Raw genomic sequence first — 13,573 nt, forward strand, 5'->3', positions numbered from 1 at the left:
TGGGCGCTCAGTTTTTTGTTTTTTTTGACATTTAGCCAAAATATAAAGATTCAGCGCTTCACATAAGCAATTTGGTTGTCTCGACAAAAAATGCTAGACTAAGACAGTCTTCTCATCTCCTCGAATGCAAAAAAACATTAGTCTTTATAAATCCAATGCTGTATTATAAATACAGAGAACATGTACTTTTTCAATCAACAGTTATTTATTTACCTTAAGTCTGCAAACAAGCTGAAATGCTTCAAACTGCGCGCCGCACTTCATTCACGAGAGAGGCGGGAGGAATAATACTGACAGTTTAACGAGCCAATGGCGTCACGAGGTTTAGTGGCGGTGGCGTCGCTTACTGACCCAGGATCAGTGAACCGTGGCAGTTATATTTCCGATTTGAGCTTAAAGTATAGAAAAATATATAGCTTTTAGCTTTTGTTGACGCTACTTGATTAAAAAAATAGCTTAGCTACTGAAAAGCTATTTGATTCAGAAAACAGCGAAGCTACCACCACGCTACTGAGAAATGTAGTTAAGTTAAGCTAGAAACTAGCAATGACCGGAAGTTCTATTTCCCTACTCCACGTTCCGGAATCAGGAAGTGAGACATAGGCCTATAAGCTAGTGTGCTTCAAAACAACAACAAAATTTGTGTTTACAAGATATGGGCATTCAAAACTTACAGTCTCGTCACTTCCGCCAATATGAATCAACGATTTTGATGATATCACCATGCACTTCAGCTTCTCATCAAACGTTCTGTCCAATCAAATGCTCTCTAGAGTCCGTAGTGTGCCGCCCCCCACACTATAAATAGACACCGAATCAACAGCTAAGATCGGTCACTTGTTCACAGTGTAACGTTAAGTGTTTTCTGTTTGGTGATTATGATCACTATTTTTCTTTAGCAAGAGTTTCATATTGAATCTATGGGGTAATTTATTAGACTGTGGCTCTCAATAGTTCCAAACAACTCCGCGTTGTCAATGTGTTTGAATGGGTTTAAGTAGGATAGACGGTAGTTTTACTATTAGTTACTGCCCAACACTGTTCGTAAAACAACGGTTCCCTGCCATACACGGAATTTTCCGTGTTTCCGCATTTTCTTTATTATACACTCGGGGCGCTATTATGCATCTCCTGACTGAATCCAGAATCTCCCGATCAAAAATACAGGCAAGAAAGACGCAGACCGCTCATAAGCAGATGCATATGAAAAATAATGCGATCGTTAACAGTAAATAGCTTATAAATGAAAACTGCTTAATGTTATGTGAAATGTCGATCCAAAATGGTAAAGGACTGGACAAGCTTTGAGGTGCTTCTTTGCTTTGATTATGATACTGAATATGATTCAAATGTAATATTTGATAAAACTAGATTTTCTCAGCTTTTTGCTCAAAATGTCTGGATATTCAGTCCACTAAATATTCTGGGGGGGGCCATGAAATTTGTGTAAAAATTATCATAAATGTTGGCTGTGGCAAATAAAATAAAAATTAAAAAAAAAAAACACTGTGAAAGCGTTATTTACATATAAAACAATTAAAAAGCAGTGTAGTGGAATGCAAAAACGCATCTGTGTCGGCTAAAGAAACATCTGTTTTCCGTTGTATATACAATCTATGCACTTGATAATGAATTGATAATTTTGTTATATTTTATACACAATAATAATACAATACACATTTCTTTCTAAATGTAGTCTGATTAGAGCTATGTGAACATTTTTATTAAATAGTGTTTAAAATTGTGAAAATTGGGTATTTGATAATGGGCTATGCCATTAGGTTACTTCTGTGAAATCATATACCAACTGAAGAACTGCTGGCAGAGTAACGTATGTGGGAAAATTTTGCAATTGTGGTCTTGGACGCAGACATCAGGTGACTTTTTGCTATCTTACTTCACTTTTCACAGAAACATACAGAGGAGCCTGAACCTAATGTACGCAGGCACATGCAACTGGTTCATCAAGAGTTCAGGATATGATTAAATCAATCCTGATGTAAATCAATAGCGCACAGAACATTAAAAAAAATTGGAGATTGTGTCAGTGGATTCAACTAGCATATTGATATTCACTGTATATCACTATACATGAAAAACAAATTGTAGAAGGAGTTATAAAGCAATGAACATGAACAACCATGAAGTGATTTATTTTAGGGAAATAGAATGAGATACGAGATCCAGATTTTACACCACATCCTAATTCACCAAAATGCTAATCACAGTTTTTTTTTGTTTTGTTTTTTTGAGTCTGGGCAAATGACTTTGTAAAATGTACAGTAAAAAGTATGTACACTGTAAAAATGTTTTATTATTATTTTTAAGTTTTAAGTAAATAAAACAATAATTGGTGTAAGTTTTGATAATTAATTTAATAATTTGATAATTAATTGCCGTTTCTTTGTAACTGTTTGTTAAATGCTTTAATGATTTCTGAGTGAAAGTAAATCTTACAACATATTTTTCAGTATCAAAACAGTTATTGTACAAATATCTGTTAATTTCCAGTAAATGTATCTGCAAAAGATTTTTGAAAGAGAAAATTCAAATAAATGCAGTACAGTAGATACACAACATCTAAATAGTCTAGTTAATGTATATGATTGAATAGTTGGACAAATCTATGAAATACTCCAGCACATTTATTTTGTGAAATTGTTTAATATTAAGGAAAAGTGTGAGATTGACCTGGACACATTTTAAAGAAGTTTTTTTTTAAAAAAATAAGTACTTTTAAAAGTACTATAATTATAGTTATTTTATCTCCTTTTATTTTTTCATTCTGTTATTGATTCATTTATTTATTCTTGTAACGAAAGAAAGAAAGAATGCACTGTTGTTAAAGTTGCATAATCAACATATCATGAGCTGTACATCCACCAAACCACCAAACATTCATATTGAAACAAATTCTCACATCGAAATGCCACTTTCAAATCTCCAAAGAGGAACCTATTGATTTGTGGTCAAACTAACCATCCTGAGAAAATTTTCTAGGCATCTGAACTGATATATAGATGCCTCACTCAAGACTAAAGGAGAGAGGAAACAGCTATTTGTTTTGAACCTTTGCGTCTGAGCTTCAGCTGATCAACAATGCCGCATCTTTTATCTGATATTCCAGGCAAAATGCGTGTCATATTGTCACAGGCTGCTAATGTATTTCTAGTTTTTATTATGATTTACATATTTCAGTACATTTTTAATTCTCAATTTTCGTGCTCATGCAGTCCTGAGTTTCATTTTATCGTGGTCATTTACCTTGCTCTCATTCCTCTGATATTGTTCTTTATTTTAAAAATAATGAAACAAACCAAAACTAAAGTGTGTGCAGCCTGTTGCCACGGTCTTTGTCCTCAAATTTTTCAGTTTCTTGGAATCGCTCTGTTCTGGGGAGGATTTGTTCTTTTAGATGGAGACTTGTATCTCTGTATGGTAACCAAATATAATGAAACACTGCGTGAAATTCCATGCAAGGCAACCTCAGACCTCACTCTTCAGGAAAAGAGCACCATTACAATGCAAAAAAACTGGTCACAGGTAAGTACTCTAATTGCACAGTACATTGTGGCCTATTTTTACAGACCTTTCATAGACTGTTTTCTATTAGTGGTGGCATGTTTAGACTGTTGCAGTTTGTTTTCACTCCTGATTGCCATGAAGCTAGTTGTCTTTTTACTTAAGTTGATTTTCCTGAGTGTGGGTTTTGAGGAAACAGAAAATGACAATTAAAAGCTAATTAACTTTCCCACCATTATTGCACAGGAAAAAAAATCTATATTAATTAAATTCGTATTTATATTAGTATATTCAGTAAATAATACATTGAGTTCATTAAATAATTGACTTTTGTTTTGCCTGAATGTGTGGATTTATTGTTCTTTTGCAGATTTATGGTTACAGCTGCATAGCCATTGGTTTCTGTGGATGGTGGCTGATAATAAACATCAAGACTGGAATGTACTGTAACAGCTGTTCTTGGCAGTGTTTTAAGGAATCCTGTTGCAAGATCTGTAAACTCCCCACTATCCCTCCACTCAGCTATGAATGTACAGGATCTGGAACGGAAAACCATACTATGAGACGTGGTATGAGGAGCTCCTGTCTGAGGAAACAGATAAACATTTGGATGAAAAATTGCGAAAAATAGCCAAAAACAGAGCAGAAAGAATATGCTCACAACACATTTGTGCTATTGAAGAAAAAGAGTCTAGCCAAGAAAGAACCCCAGGAATACCTGCGTGGTCTGAAATATCTTGCTCAAATTTGTATATGGGTAGCTTTTCTGAGCCAGGTGTTAACAGTGAGGACAAGTCCGCTGATCTAATTTGTCGCATTTTTATTGAATCCTCTTCTGACTCAAATGCTCATCCTGTTCATCAAGAATAAAATAGTATTATGTGTGTTTTGTGCTACTAATAAATACAAATTACATGCAACATAAACTCTTCACAGTGAGAACAGCGGTTGTGGGATAAAAGGTGCATTTTCAAATGCTATAGGCACAACATGCATTCAATGACGACATATTTCAAATTACTACATGATTTCTTATGGAAAATTACTTGATTTGATGTTTTGGTAGTTTTACTGCATTTTGAATGTGAATTTAACAGCGGCGCCTAGCTAAACTTTAGTTAGAAGAACTGTGGGAAGAGTTTTGCCCAAGCGACCCAGGTATTGAGAAATGGGTTCTAGCTGACTGTAAGCCTACACCAATATTTTATGTTTCCAAAGTGATTGGGCACAGATGCTGAATAATTGCTCATTATTAGGCGAGGCTTTAAAAAGTAATTTTCACTTTATGATTGTAAAGAAATATGGTATGATTCTAAATAATGAATATATTGTATGATTATTAATCATCCCAATTTGAATTACTCATGATTAGGTACATCAGAAAAACTCTGTTACTGTGTATTGACATGTGTGTTACTTTATGTTTATTAAAAAATCAAGTTCAATTATAAATTTGTACCACATTTCCATTTATTGCCATAAGGATTATAGTTAACTAAAACTAATTTAAAACTATATAAAAATTGTTACTTTAAGTAAACATTAAATAAAAGAAAGTAAAATATTTTTTTTTCTATTTTTAAATTTGTTAATGAAACTACAATATTACCTCTGTGATGCTAAAATAACAGTGATTACTTAGCATGCTGTTATACTGTTGCATAAGAAAAACATAAACCGAACAAAAATATTCTTTATTAAACTGTATTAAAACCACTAAAACACAGTGAATCAAGCATAATTCTCATCATATAGCCATATTTGCATTTCAAGCAGTTAAGTCATGTTTTAAACAGTACAATGCCACAAAAAGAATTCGGACTATTGACTACTGAAACCTAACAAATGTCTAAGTGTATCTGCATTACATATAAAAAAAAAACATCAAAAGAGTAATTAATTTTAAAGAAAGACAGCAAAAGCACAAATTTCAAAAGAAAACAAATAACAGAACTTATATTTTAAATGAACAGTGCATTATTTTCATAGTGTGTCATAGCAAAGACTATAGAATACCAAAGACATGTCACTCCTGTAGTTTTGAATGGGGAAAAATGCAACGGTCATCATGGATCCATGACAAAATGCACTAAAACTTGAGATGCAGTGACACGCTGGCTTTACTCATCAACGATTTGGCGCCTTCTTAGTGAAAGAGCCAATCGTTGATGAGTAAAGCCAGCGTGTCACTGCATCTCAAGTTAGAAGTCCCGGTTGCTATAGAAACAGTCGGCGCTCTAAGACGTGCGTTCAGTACTGCGCATGCGCACTGGCTCATCTAGCCGGAAAAATAAGCGTTTTTTAACGCAATTAAAGCACAATGAACTATATTTATGAGGCAGTTCTTGTTGGATTTCTTTGGAGATTTCAAATATGAAATTTAATCGTAAGTTTGGCGAACAGTTTTGGAGAATTTGATGTTTCCCCATTCAAAGAGATAGGAGCTGCACTTGGATGCCCGAGAGGCGTTTCAAAGATGGCCGCCGAGTGACATGACTTGTCTTAAAAGGACTTTGGTCATAGTGAACTAATGAACTGAACTACAGATGTTTGTTTTCAAATCGAAACTGATTTTAAAACCATGGGACCACAGACCAGGGTCGTCGTAGTTGGGTGAAAAGGGGGACTAAATTACCAGGGCCCCAAGTGGGGGGAGGGCCCCTGAGGAGTGAAATTTTATTTTCCTTTAAATATAATTTTAAGATCACAATAAATGTTGTTAACTAATGTAAATGCCTGGCGAGGAGGGAGCTTCTAACGGATGCTGCAGTGACGCAATGACTTTACCAATCAGCGTTTGGCTCTTTCAAACAAGGTGGGGCTGTTCCGCCATACTGCGCATTGCAGTTTCTCCCATTCACAAATATAGAAGAGAACCGTCTTTTTTTCTATATTTCAAGTCTTTTGCAAACACTTACTGTGTTTGTCCAGTATCTACATGATTGAAACACCCATTCGTCTCTCCAGAACAGGTTTGAGTGAGGAATATGGGTGTGGAGAATCACAGCCCAGTAGTTGACGTGTAGATGATTCCCAATCCCGGCCGATCTCCAGCCTGCTGCACACACACGGATACTGTCTGTCTGTCCGGCAGGACCAGTCCACGGCCCTCTTCACTGCCTCCCAGTACATCGGTCTGAATGGACAAGAGCAGAAAGTCATGGATCCAAAAATACAAAAGTAAATCACTACACCGCAGGAGGACCTGTGCTTGTACCTGGGCTCCTGGGACTCTTTCAGTCGAAGGAGAGACTCGAGCAGCCGTCCCACTTCCAGCTTCTTCACCCGGATCAGCTGCAGCACCAGCAGAGTCGCCACCAGCTTCAGGATGTCAGCATGAGCCTTCACACCTGACACACAAAAATGTGACTGATTCTGACTGACAAACTGTGTCTGAAAACTAAAGATTAGATTATTTTAAAATGTATTCAGGTTTAGTCTAATTTCTCATTCTCACTTTCTCATTTTAATAATTGGCTGGCGTTAGACAGTAAAGGCACACAGGTGTTTTTCTCAGTCTGTCTTGTGTTCACAAGGTACATATGGCACATATGAACAAACTGTGTAAGCAGGCAGTTCTTGCTGAGAATTAGCTGCAACATGGACAAGACTAGCAACAGGGATGTAAAAAATCATCTTACCAAAGGAACGGATGCCTTTCTCCTTAAGGAAGACATTGGCAAAAAAGTCTACGTCCAGGTTGAGGAAGCTGCTCAGCCTGTCAGTGCACTCCCAGTATCCATCCTGTATTCAAACACATGACATCTGTTCATATTCTCTCACACATTTATATACTGTATATAATCTAGTGCATTAAATCATGAGCAAACACCTCATGTTGAAGTTCAAACAGCTCATTCCAGTCCACTGTGTCTGGACTGCTCATTCGTTTAGCCAAAGGGAACAGAGCCATGTTCTGTCTACGCTTAAGAAAGCCTTTAATTCCAGCATAACATACATTTGACAAATGTTATTAATTAATCTGAACATTAATCAGATATAGAACCTCATCAATGTGAGTCAACCTACCAGAAAACACAGGGTGTTTTTGTTGTTGAGATGCTCCAAAGCTAAAAACTGGGAAACCAGAAGACTGTTCAGGCTCAGCTGCCTTTTGCAGGACACCAGTAGTATCACCATTTATAGTGGCATTTGACTTGTCAAAAGCAAACTTAGGAACTGCAGATTGACCAAAGAGAACAGAGGGAGCAGGAAGAGCGGGAGACGGAGAAGAAGCATCACTGTGTGTAGCTTCATCAGAGAAATGATAGAAAGAGGAGACAATAATATAAAAATGAGACAAAGAACAGAAAGCCGCTTTTACTACATCTCAACATTGATCACAGATGAAACCTCATCAACTTACCAGCTTCAGAAAGCCTAAAGGCTACTAGCTGTTTTAGTTCTTGCAGTCCCAGAGGTGCTCCAAAGAGTCCAGGGGCAGAGGAACCAAAACCCAAATGCTCATTTGTTCTTCGGAGGAAACCACTAGATCTACGGAGAGAGGGTGGTGCAGACATTGTAGGTTGATCAAAGACAATGCGGGAAGCAGTCTTGGCACTCCTGGAAAAAGAAGCGCCAATCCTGCGAGAAACAGCAAGAGGGGGAGCAGGACTGGGAGTCATGGAGATGAATTGCTGAGATGCGAGACGAGGAGGACCTGCACAGACAGGAGGAGCTGAGGTGGCAGAGGAAAAGGTAGGACTTATGGGGCAATGTATCGGATAAATTTCTTTATGGGAATCACGGCTGTCGTATGTGTAGTTGCCTGATTCAGATCTACGTAAATAACCAACAGAAGACTCTGAAGCAAAAAGTTGGATGCCAGGGGAAATGAGACGTCTGTCATTCAAGGAGCTAGATCTGGACATAATGTCACCATCAGAAGGAGGAGGAGGAGAAGAAGAAGAAATCCGTTGAGTCTTGGAAAGAGGTTCCATCAACTCTTGATGGAGACTACGAATGCAAGGAGCACGTATAGCATTCACTGAGGCACCTCCAGGAGTCATGCCTGTCTGGCTGTAATCTATAGGGGAAGATTCCTCTTCCTCAAAGTTACAGGGAAGCTCAGAGAAATGAGGCATTGAGATGTTAACCTGGGAGGCAACTGGAGGGAAAAGGCTGTCACTCATGAAGGCATCAAAAGAAGGAGGAGGAGAAAGTCTGCTAGCCAAGGCTGACTCTTCCTGTAGACCTTGAGGATACCAAGAGCTACTGGATCTAGAAGGAGAAGAGCTAGCTGCAGATGCTTGTTCTATATAATCAGATGTGCTCCAGCAGCTTCCCTCCATCTGAAAAATAAAAAAGCAAAATCATTGTTGTGACTACTAAAGAGCTGAATATTGAAAATGATGTCAACTTTTATCACTACATTATATAACAGCTGATGTAGAGCATTTTGTTGTTACTCATACATCATCATCTTCAGCATCAATACTATCCACAGTCATCAGCTTCTCTTCAGTCCAGCCCACATATGGCAAAATATCCACATCCTCCTCTGATATGATTTTAGGAATATCTGTGAATCCAGTGTCAAGCTCATTCTGCTCCTGCAAAGAGTGAATGAGGGCATTAGTTGGGATTTTTAACTGTCACTAATTTTAAAATGATTCACAGAAATCAATCCATGGCATGTTTTACTTAGAATTACTTTGATTCTTGCCTTTTTGTTTAAAAAAAAAAAAGATTCCCTGTGTATACAGCTGTTTTTTTTTTTTTTTATCAATACTTAACACTTTTTCTTTTTACAGATTTAATTATATACATAAGCGATTAAGAGCCAGCGTCAGTCAGTCAACCACTACCTGAGCTGCAAATGTTGTATTTGTGAGGATAACAACAAGCTACATAGTACAGATTTGGCATTAATACTGAAACTAATGTTCAATTTTTCATTACCTTTGGCATTAGTGACTTAAACACACAATCCTGTAAATAGCAGTAATCATACCCTCTCTTCAATGGCGACAAAGCTTGTGAACTGAGACAAGATGGAGAACTCTTTACTGAGCTCAATGATGTAGGACTTCAGCTCTGCTTTCTTCCCCTGATAAACAGATTAAAAAAGACAACTCAAGTTCTTCTGTTAGCAAATTTGCTGCTTATATAAAAAATATCATCATGCAACCAAATACTGTACCTCGTGTTCTGCCTCACTGCTGCCTAGAATGCCATCTTCATAGTCTCTGATGATCGCTCTTGCTGTTAACTTGTGAAGAAACTACACACAAACACACAACTCTTCAAACACCTGATAAATAATTGATGAGGTTTCAGATTATATGAAGTACTTAAGATGTTCACTCACAGTTCCCTTTGTCTTTTGTAGCTCTGTGGTGGAAACCATTGTTTTGATCTCTTGTCCACTCAAATCACCAAACAGTGTGGCCTAAATGATTGAATATTACTCATAATGACAACAAGGAATAATATTTAATCATCTTTATTTTTAGTAAACCAATATAACAGTAAAGCAGGTCTACCTGAGTGCAGTGTGGCACAAAGCCGTATACGAGAGTGTGACAGTCACTGAAGAGAGCGTGAAGCTGTGAGGGGGCTTGAACAGGAGGCGGCGCTGTGGGATTAAACTGCTGCCACTTCACTGCCACTGATCTGCAGCCTGGAGACTCCATACGCTGAACCTGAGCGCGCACCTGAAATTACCCACAATCTGTTTAACTCAAGCCTCAGACCGATATTACAAAAAAAAAAAAAATCGTATAAGTTATTAAAAACAATACAATAAAGAGCATGATTCACCTTCTCTGTCCAAGTGTGTTTCATCTTTGTGTCAAAAAATTCATATGTTCCTCCACCTGCCTGAGCCAAAGCTCTGAGCATATGACGATTAGCTGTCAAGCTAGACAAACACAAACACAATCAAACTGTAGGTTCAGAAATTTATTTTTTGTGAAAGAGAAACATAAAGAGATTTGTTTAAAGGCAGACCTGAGTCCGCAGGTGAAGAGGCGCGTGTGGCAGGAGTTTTCCTGGACCAGCTGTAGGCTCAGAGGCTGGTTCTGAACATGTCCATCAGAGAGCAGCAGGATGTTCCTCACGCCCCGGCAGGGGGGCAGCAGACTCAGGCTCCGAAGGGGCCGCCACAGATCAGTGCCGCCACCAGAGCCACTACACGACTGAAGAGAGGAGAAATGCAGTGAACGCATAGGAACTGAGATTCACAACCATCTTTAACCATTGCTTACCATAATAAATTTTCTGGCTGCTTCTGATCCCTCATCTAAAGGCACTGGTGCAGGAAAAGCTTCCTTGTAATCTGTCAAAACACACACATTTACCCATAATGCTTTACTCTGAATCACAAGAATAGTAGAAAAATGAAACTGTCCACATGATGATTATTAAAACAATATCATTGTTTTATTGAGCACTAACCAGTGCTGAAAGAGATGATGTTGATCTTCAGTGAGCGGTCCAGAGATTTGAGGACATGAAGGGCAATCCTGCGGGCGTTCAGCATGGTGTCTCCCTGCATGGACTTGGAGGAGTCCAGAAGAATGACCACATCGCTCACACTGGACGAACCCCCAGAGCTGGACACCCCGCTTGACTTAAAGTCTGGATAAAACACCAGCATGCAGGCCTGCAGAAATCAGATCTGAATCAGTGTTCATTTTGGCAGGGTGCATAAGATGGAAAGCAATTTTTGTCTGCAATATGCTTAAAAAAATAACCATGGCAGACAGGAAATATGTGACTAATTTCTTTACCTGACTATCTTTATCTGGATGGTTCTCGACCCACATCCTGGGCATGTGGATATTAGAAAGACTGAAGGACACCTGTAACCCTTCAGATCCCAGAGTCTGTCCAGGTAACGTGCTGATCACTGCCTTACAGTCTGTCCTCTGAATGGGGAAAACACTAATAATGTTAATATTCTTAAAAAAAAAAAAAAGTATTTTACTAAGACAATCTGAAAAATTAATGAATTAACCTTGGTTTTGATTCGGTGTGAAGAGCTCAAGTTGATGATCTCATAAGGCATTTCGATGGACATAAACAAAGAAAACTCCCTGAAGAAAGAGAAAGGGAACAAATGAAAGAATTTTTTAAAGAACACTGAAAAGATACCGAAAACTTTGATCAAAACCATTCCCAAAACAGAAGAATGCAACAACCCTGTGCCCTATTTAGTAACCACAAATGGCCCAAACTAGACCAGGTGCTACTGTATATAAAGCTTGATGTTATAAAGTTTAAATGTTAAATGATGTTAAAACATGTGGTTTGTAATCTTTAGTAAATTTCCATATGAATTCTCCAGCGTTTGAGATTCTCACCCCTCTGACTGCAGCTCCGTCACACCAATCTTTTCAACAGTTGCCTGAAATGCAACACAACTGTCAGTCAAAACACTATCAGCAGACCAAACAGGATTTTAAATTCAATGACAAAAGACGGTCGTACCTGAGTTGTCTGATTAAGGGCGTCACTCTGTTGCCATGGTGCCACGCTGCCAGACAGTGAGAAGACTATAGAGCCTGATCTGACCACCAGCTCAGTGATGAACGTCACCTTGATCAAAACTGTGGCTCCAGGAGGAAGATTCCCCACACTGATAGTAAATACATCCTGCCACACATAAACACATGACCTTAAAGAAACCTTCTGACACATTATCACACATATATCAGCTCCAGATCAGTTACAGTAACTCACAGGTGCATCCTGGTCCATCAGGTAGGCTCCATGGCCTTTCTCTATGGCTTGCTTGTACTCCTTACGAGCCTGCTCTTTTTCCTTTACCTACCGGACAAAAAAGGCATTGAGAACTGAAAATATGTTTAAAGAGCAGAGACAGCATTTAAATTCTGAATGACTTGTACCTTTCCAATGACGTGTTTTCCATTGATAAAGGCTTCAAATCCACACACTGCTGCCGTCTCCTCCAGTGGAAAGACATATTTTGCTTCAATGGGAACAGCACTCTGGTTTGTGTAGGTCTGAAAAAGTATGACCTGTTGGAAGTAAAGAAAAAGTTAGGGTTGCCGTTTGAAATTATAATTCAGTGTTCTGCCTTTTATTTTGGTAATTCTGTTGCTTTTTATTTCTTGTGATGTCTTTGTGTCAATTGTTTCTTTTGGTTTACTTTAGAATCCTTCATCATGCTCATTTCTCAACACTTCTTTTCAATTCCACAGTCCACTGTTGTAGTATCATACCTGACACAGCAGGTCCATCAGCTTGCACCTCACATTGACAGCCTGTAGAGGAAGTTTCTGACCACTGCTGTCCAGCAAACCTGCGTTCATCTCCTCCAGAGGATTCTTAGTGGACTCCAAATCCTCACTGCCATCACTGGACACTAAAAACACAATCACACAAAAACACTGATGAATTTAACAACACAAGTTTAACACATAATCCTATGTACATTCTAAATTTTTCTTCAGCAAAAATCAGTAAATTGTAATATATATTGTGATTAATTAGTTTGATTAAAACTTTAATCAGCTGACAGTCCTACTTAAAACACATATAAAAGCTTGTCTTTCTTTAAAATCTCCTGTTCACTAAACTTTACTCACAGATATCAGGCGTTGTGTCAGTGATCTGTGTGAGCTCAGTGTTAATATGAGGATGAAAGTCTTGTATTTCATCTCCTTCCAGACTGTACTGCACCACATACTTTAGTCTGATCTGCTCTGTGTTATAGACGACAAACTCATCATCCTGTTTAAATATAAACACACACACACAAGCGCAAGAGTCACATCAGATCTGAAACACAAGCAGAATATTTGTGTAAGAAATACACAAATGACTAAAAAAATAACTAAGAAAAGCACCTCAAATTCAGAGAGTCTGTTGGGAGAGCGTTGGACTCCATGTACACTGTGGTAGCCGTCAGGTGCACAAGTCAAAGTGGTGTCTTTCTTCAGCAGGTCCTTACACCGACCCAACGCCACTTCACACACCAACAGCAGCCGAGAGCCGTCAGTTACACTGGGCTTGGAGTATTTCACACTAGTCCTTGAACACAAAGAAGAAACTTAATGATTGTCTGAAATCTGCAGTTGTCATG

General features: G+C 38.3%; 1 protein-coding gene across 1 annotated transcript in view; it reads right to left on the reverse strand.

Annotated features, from left to right (window-relative positions):
• Window positions 1-5,199: 5,199 nt before the first annotated feature.
• The window catches only part of LOC141340836 (protein mono-ADP-ribosyltransferase PARP4-like), a 9,606-nt gene continuing 1,232 nt past the window's right edge, over window positions 5,200-13,573 (reverse strand). Inside the window, exons 2-25 of the mRNA XM_073845923.1 lie at window positions 13,338-13,521; window positions 13,077-13,221; window positions 12,711-12,853; window positions 12,375-12,506; window positions 12,208-12,294; window positions 11,956-12,120; window positions 11,829-11,872; window positions 11,483-11,561; window positions 11,256-11,393; window positions 10,921-11,128; window positions 10,731-10,801; window positions 10,474-10,661; window positions 10,285-10,384; window positions 10,008-10,178; window positions 9,833-9,913; window positions 9,665-9,745; window positions 9,476-9,571; window positions 8,937-9,074; window positions 7,889-8,813; window positions 7,552-7,773; window positions 7,355-7,458; window positions 7,164-7,266; window positions 6,740-6,872; window positions 5,200-6,658 (exon numbers count right to left, since the gene is read on the reverse strand). Coding sequence (XP_073702024.1) covers window positions 6,457-6,658; window positions 6,740-6,872; window positions 7,164-7,266; window positions 7,355-7,458; window positions 7,552-7,773; window positions 7,889-8,813; window positions 8,937-9,074; window positions 9,476-9,571; window positions 9,665-9,745; window positions 9,833-9,913; window positions 10,008-10,178; window positions 10,285-10,384; window positions 10,474-10,661; window positions 10,731-10,801; window positions 10,921-11,128; window positions 11,256-11,393; window positions 11,483-11,561; window positions 11,829-11,872; window positions 11,956-12,120; window positions 12,208-12,294; window positions 12,375-12,506; window positions 12,711-12,853; window positions 13,077-13,221; window positions 13,338-13,521 — 3,940 coding nt within the window. The 3' untranslated portion in view covers window positions 5,200-6,456. The remainder of the gene's footprint in view (window positions 6,659-6,739; window positions 6,873-7,163; window positions 7,267-7,354; window positions 7,459-7,551; window positions 7,774-7,888; window positions 8,814-8,936; window positions 9,075-9,475; window positions 9,572-9,664; window positions 9,746-9,832; window positions 9,914-10,007; window positions 10,179-10,284; window positions 10,385-10,473; window positions 10,662-10,730; window positions 10,802-10,920; window positions 11,129-11,255; window positions 11,394-11,482; window positions 11,562-11,828; window positions 11,873-11,955; window positions 12,121-12,207; window positions 12,295-12,374; window positions 12,507-12,710; window positions 12,854-13,076; window positions 13,222-13,337; window positions 13,522-13,573) is intronic.

This window comes from Garra rufa, chromosome 8, assembly GCF_049309525.1.
Source record: "Garra rufa chromosome 8, GarRuf1.0, whole genome shotgun sequence".
Lineage (NCBI taxonomy): Eukaryota > Metazoa > Chordata > Actinopteri > Cypriniformes > Cyprinidae > Garra > Garra rufa.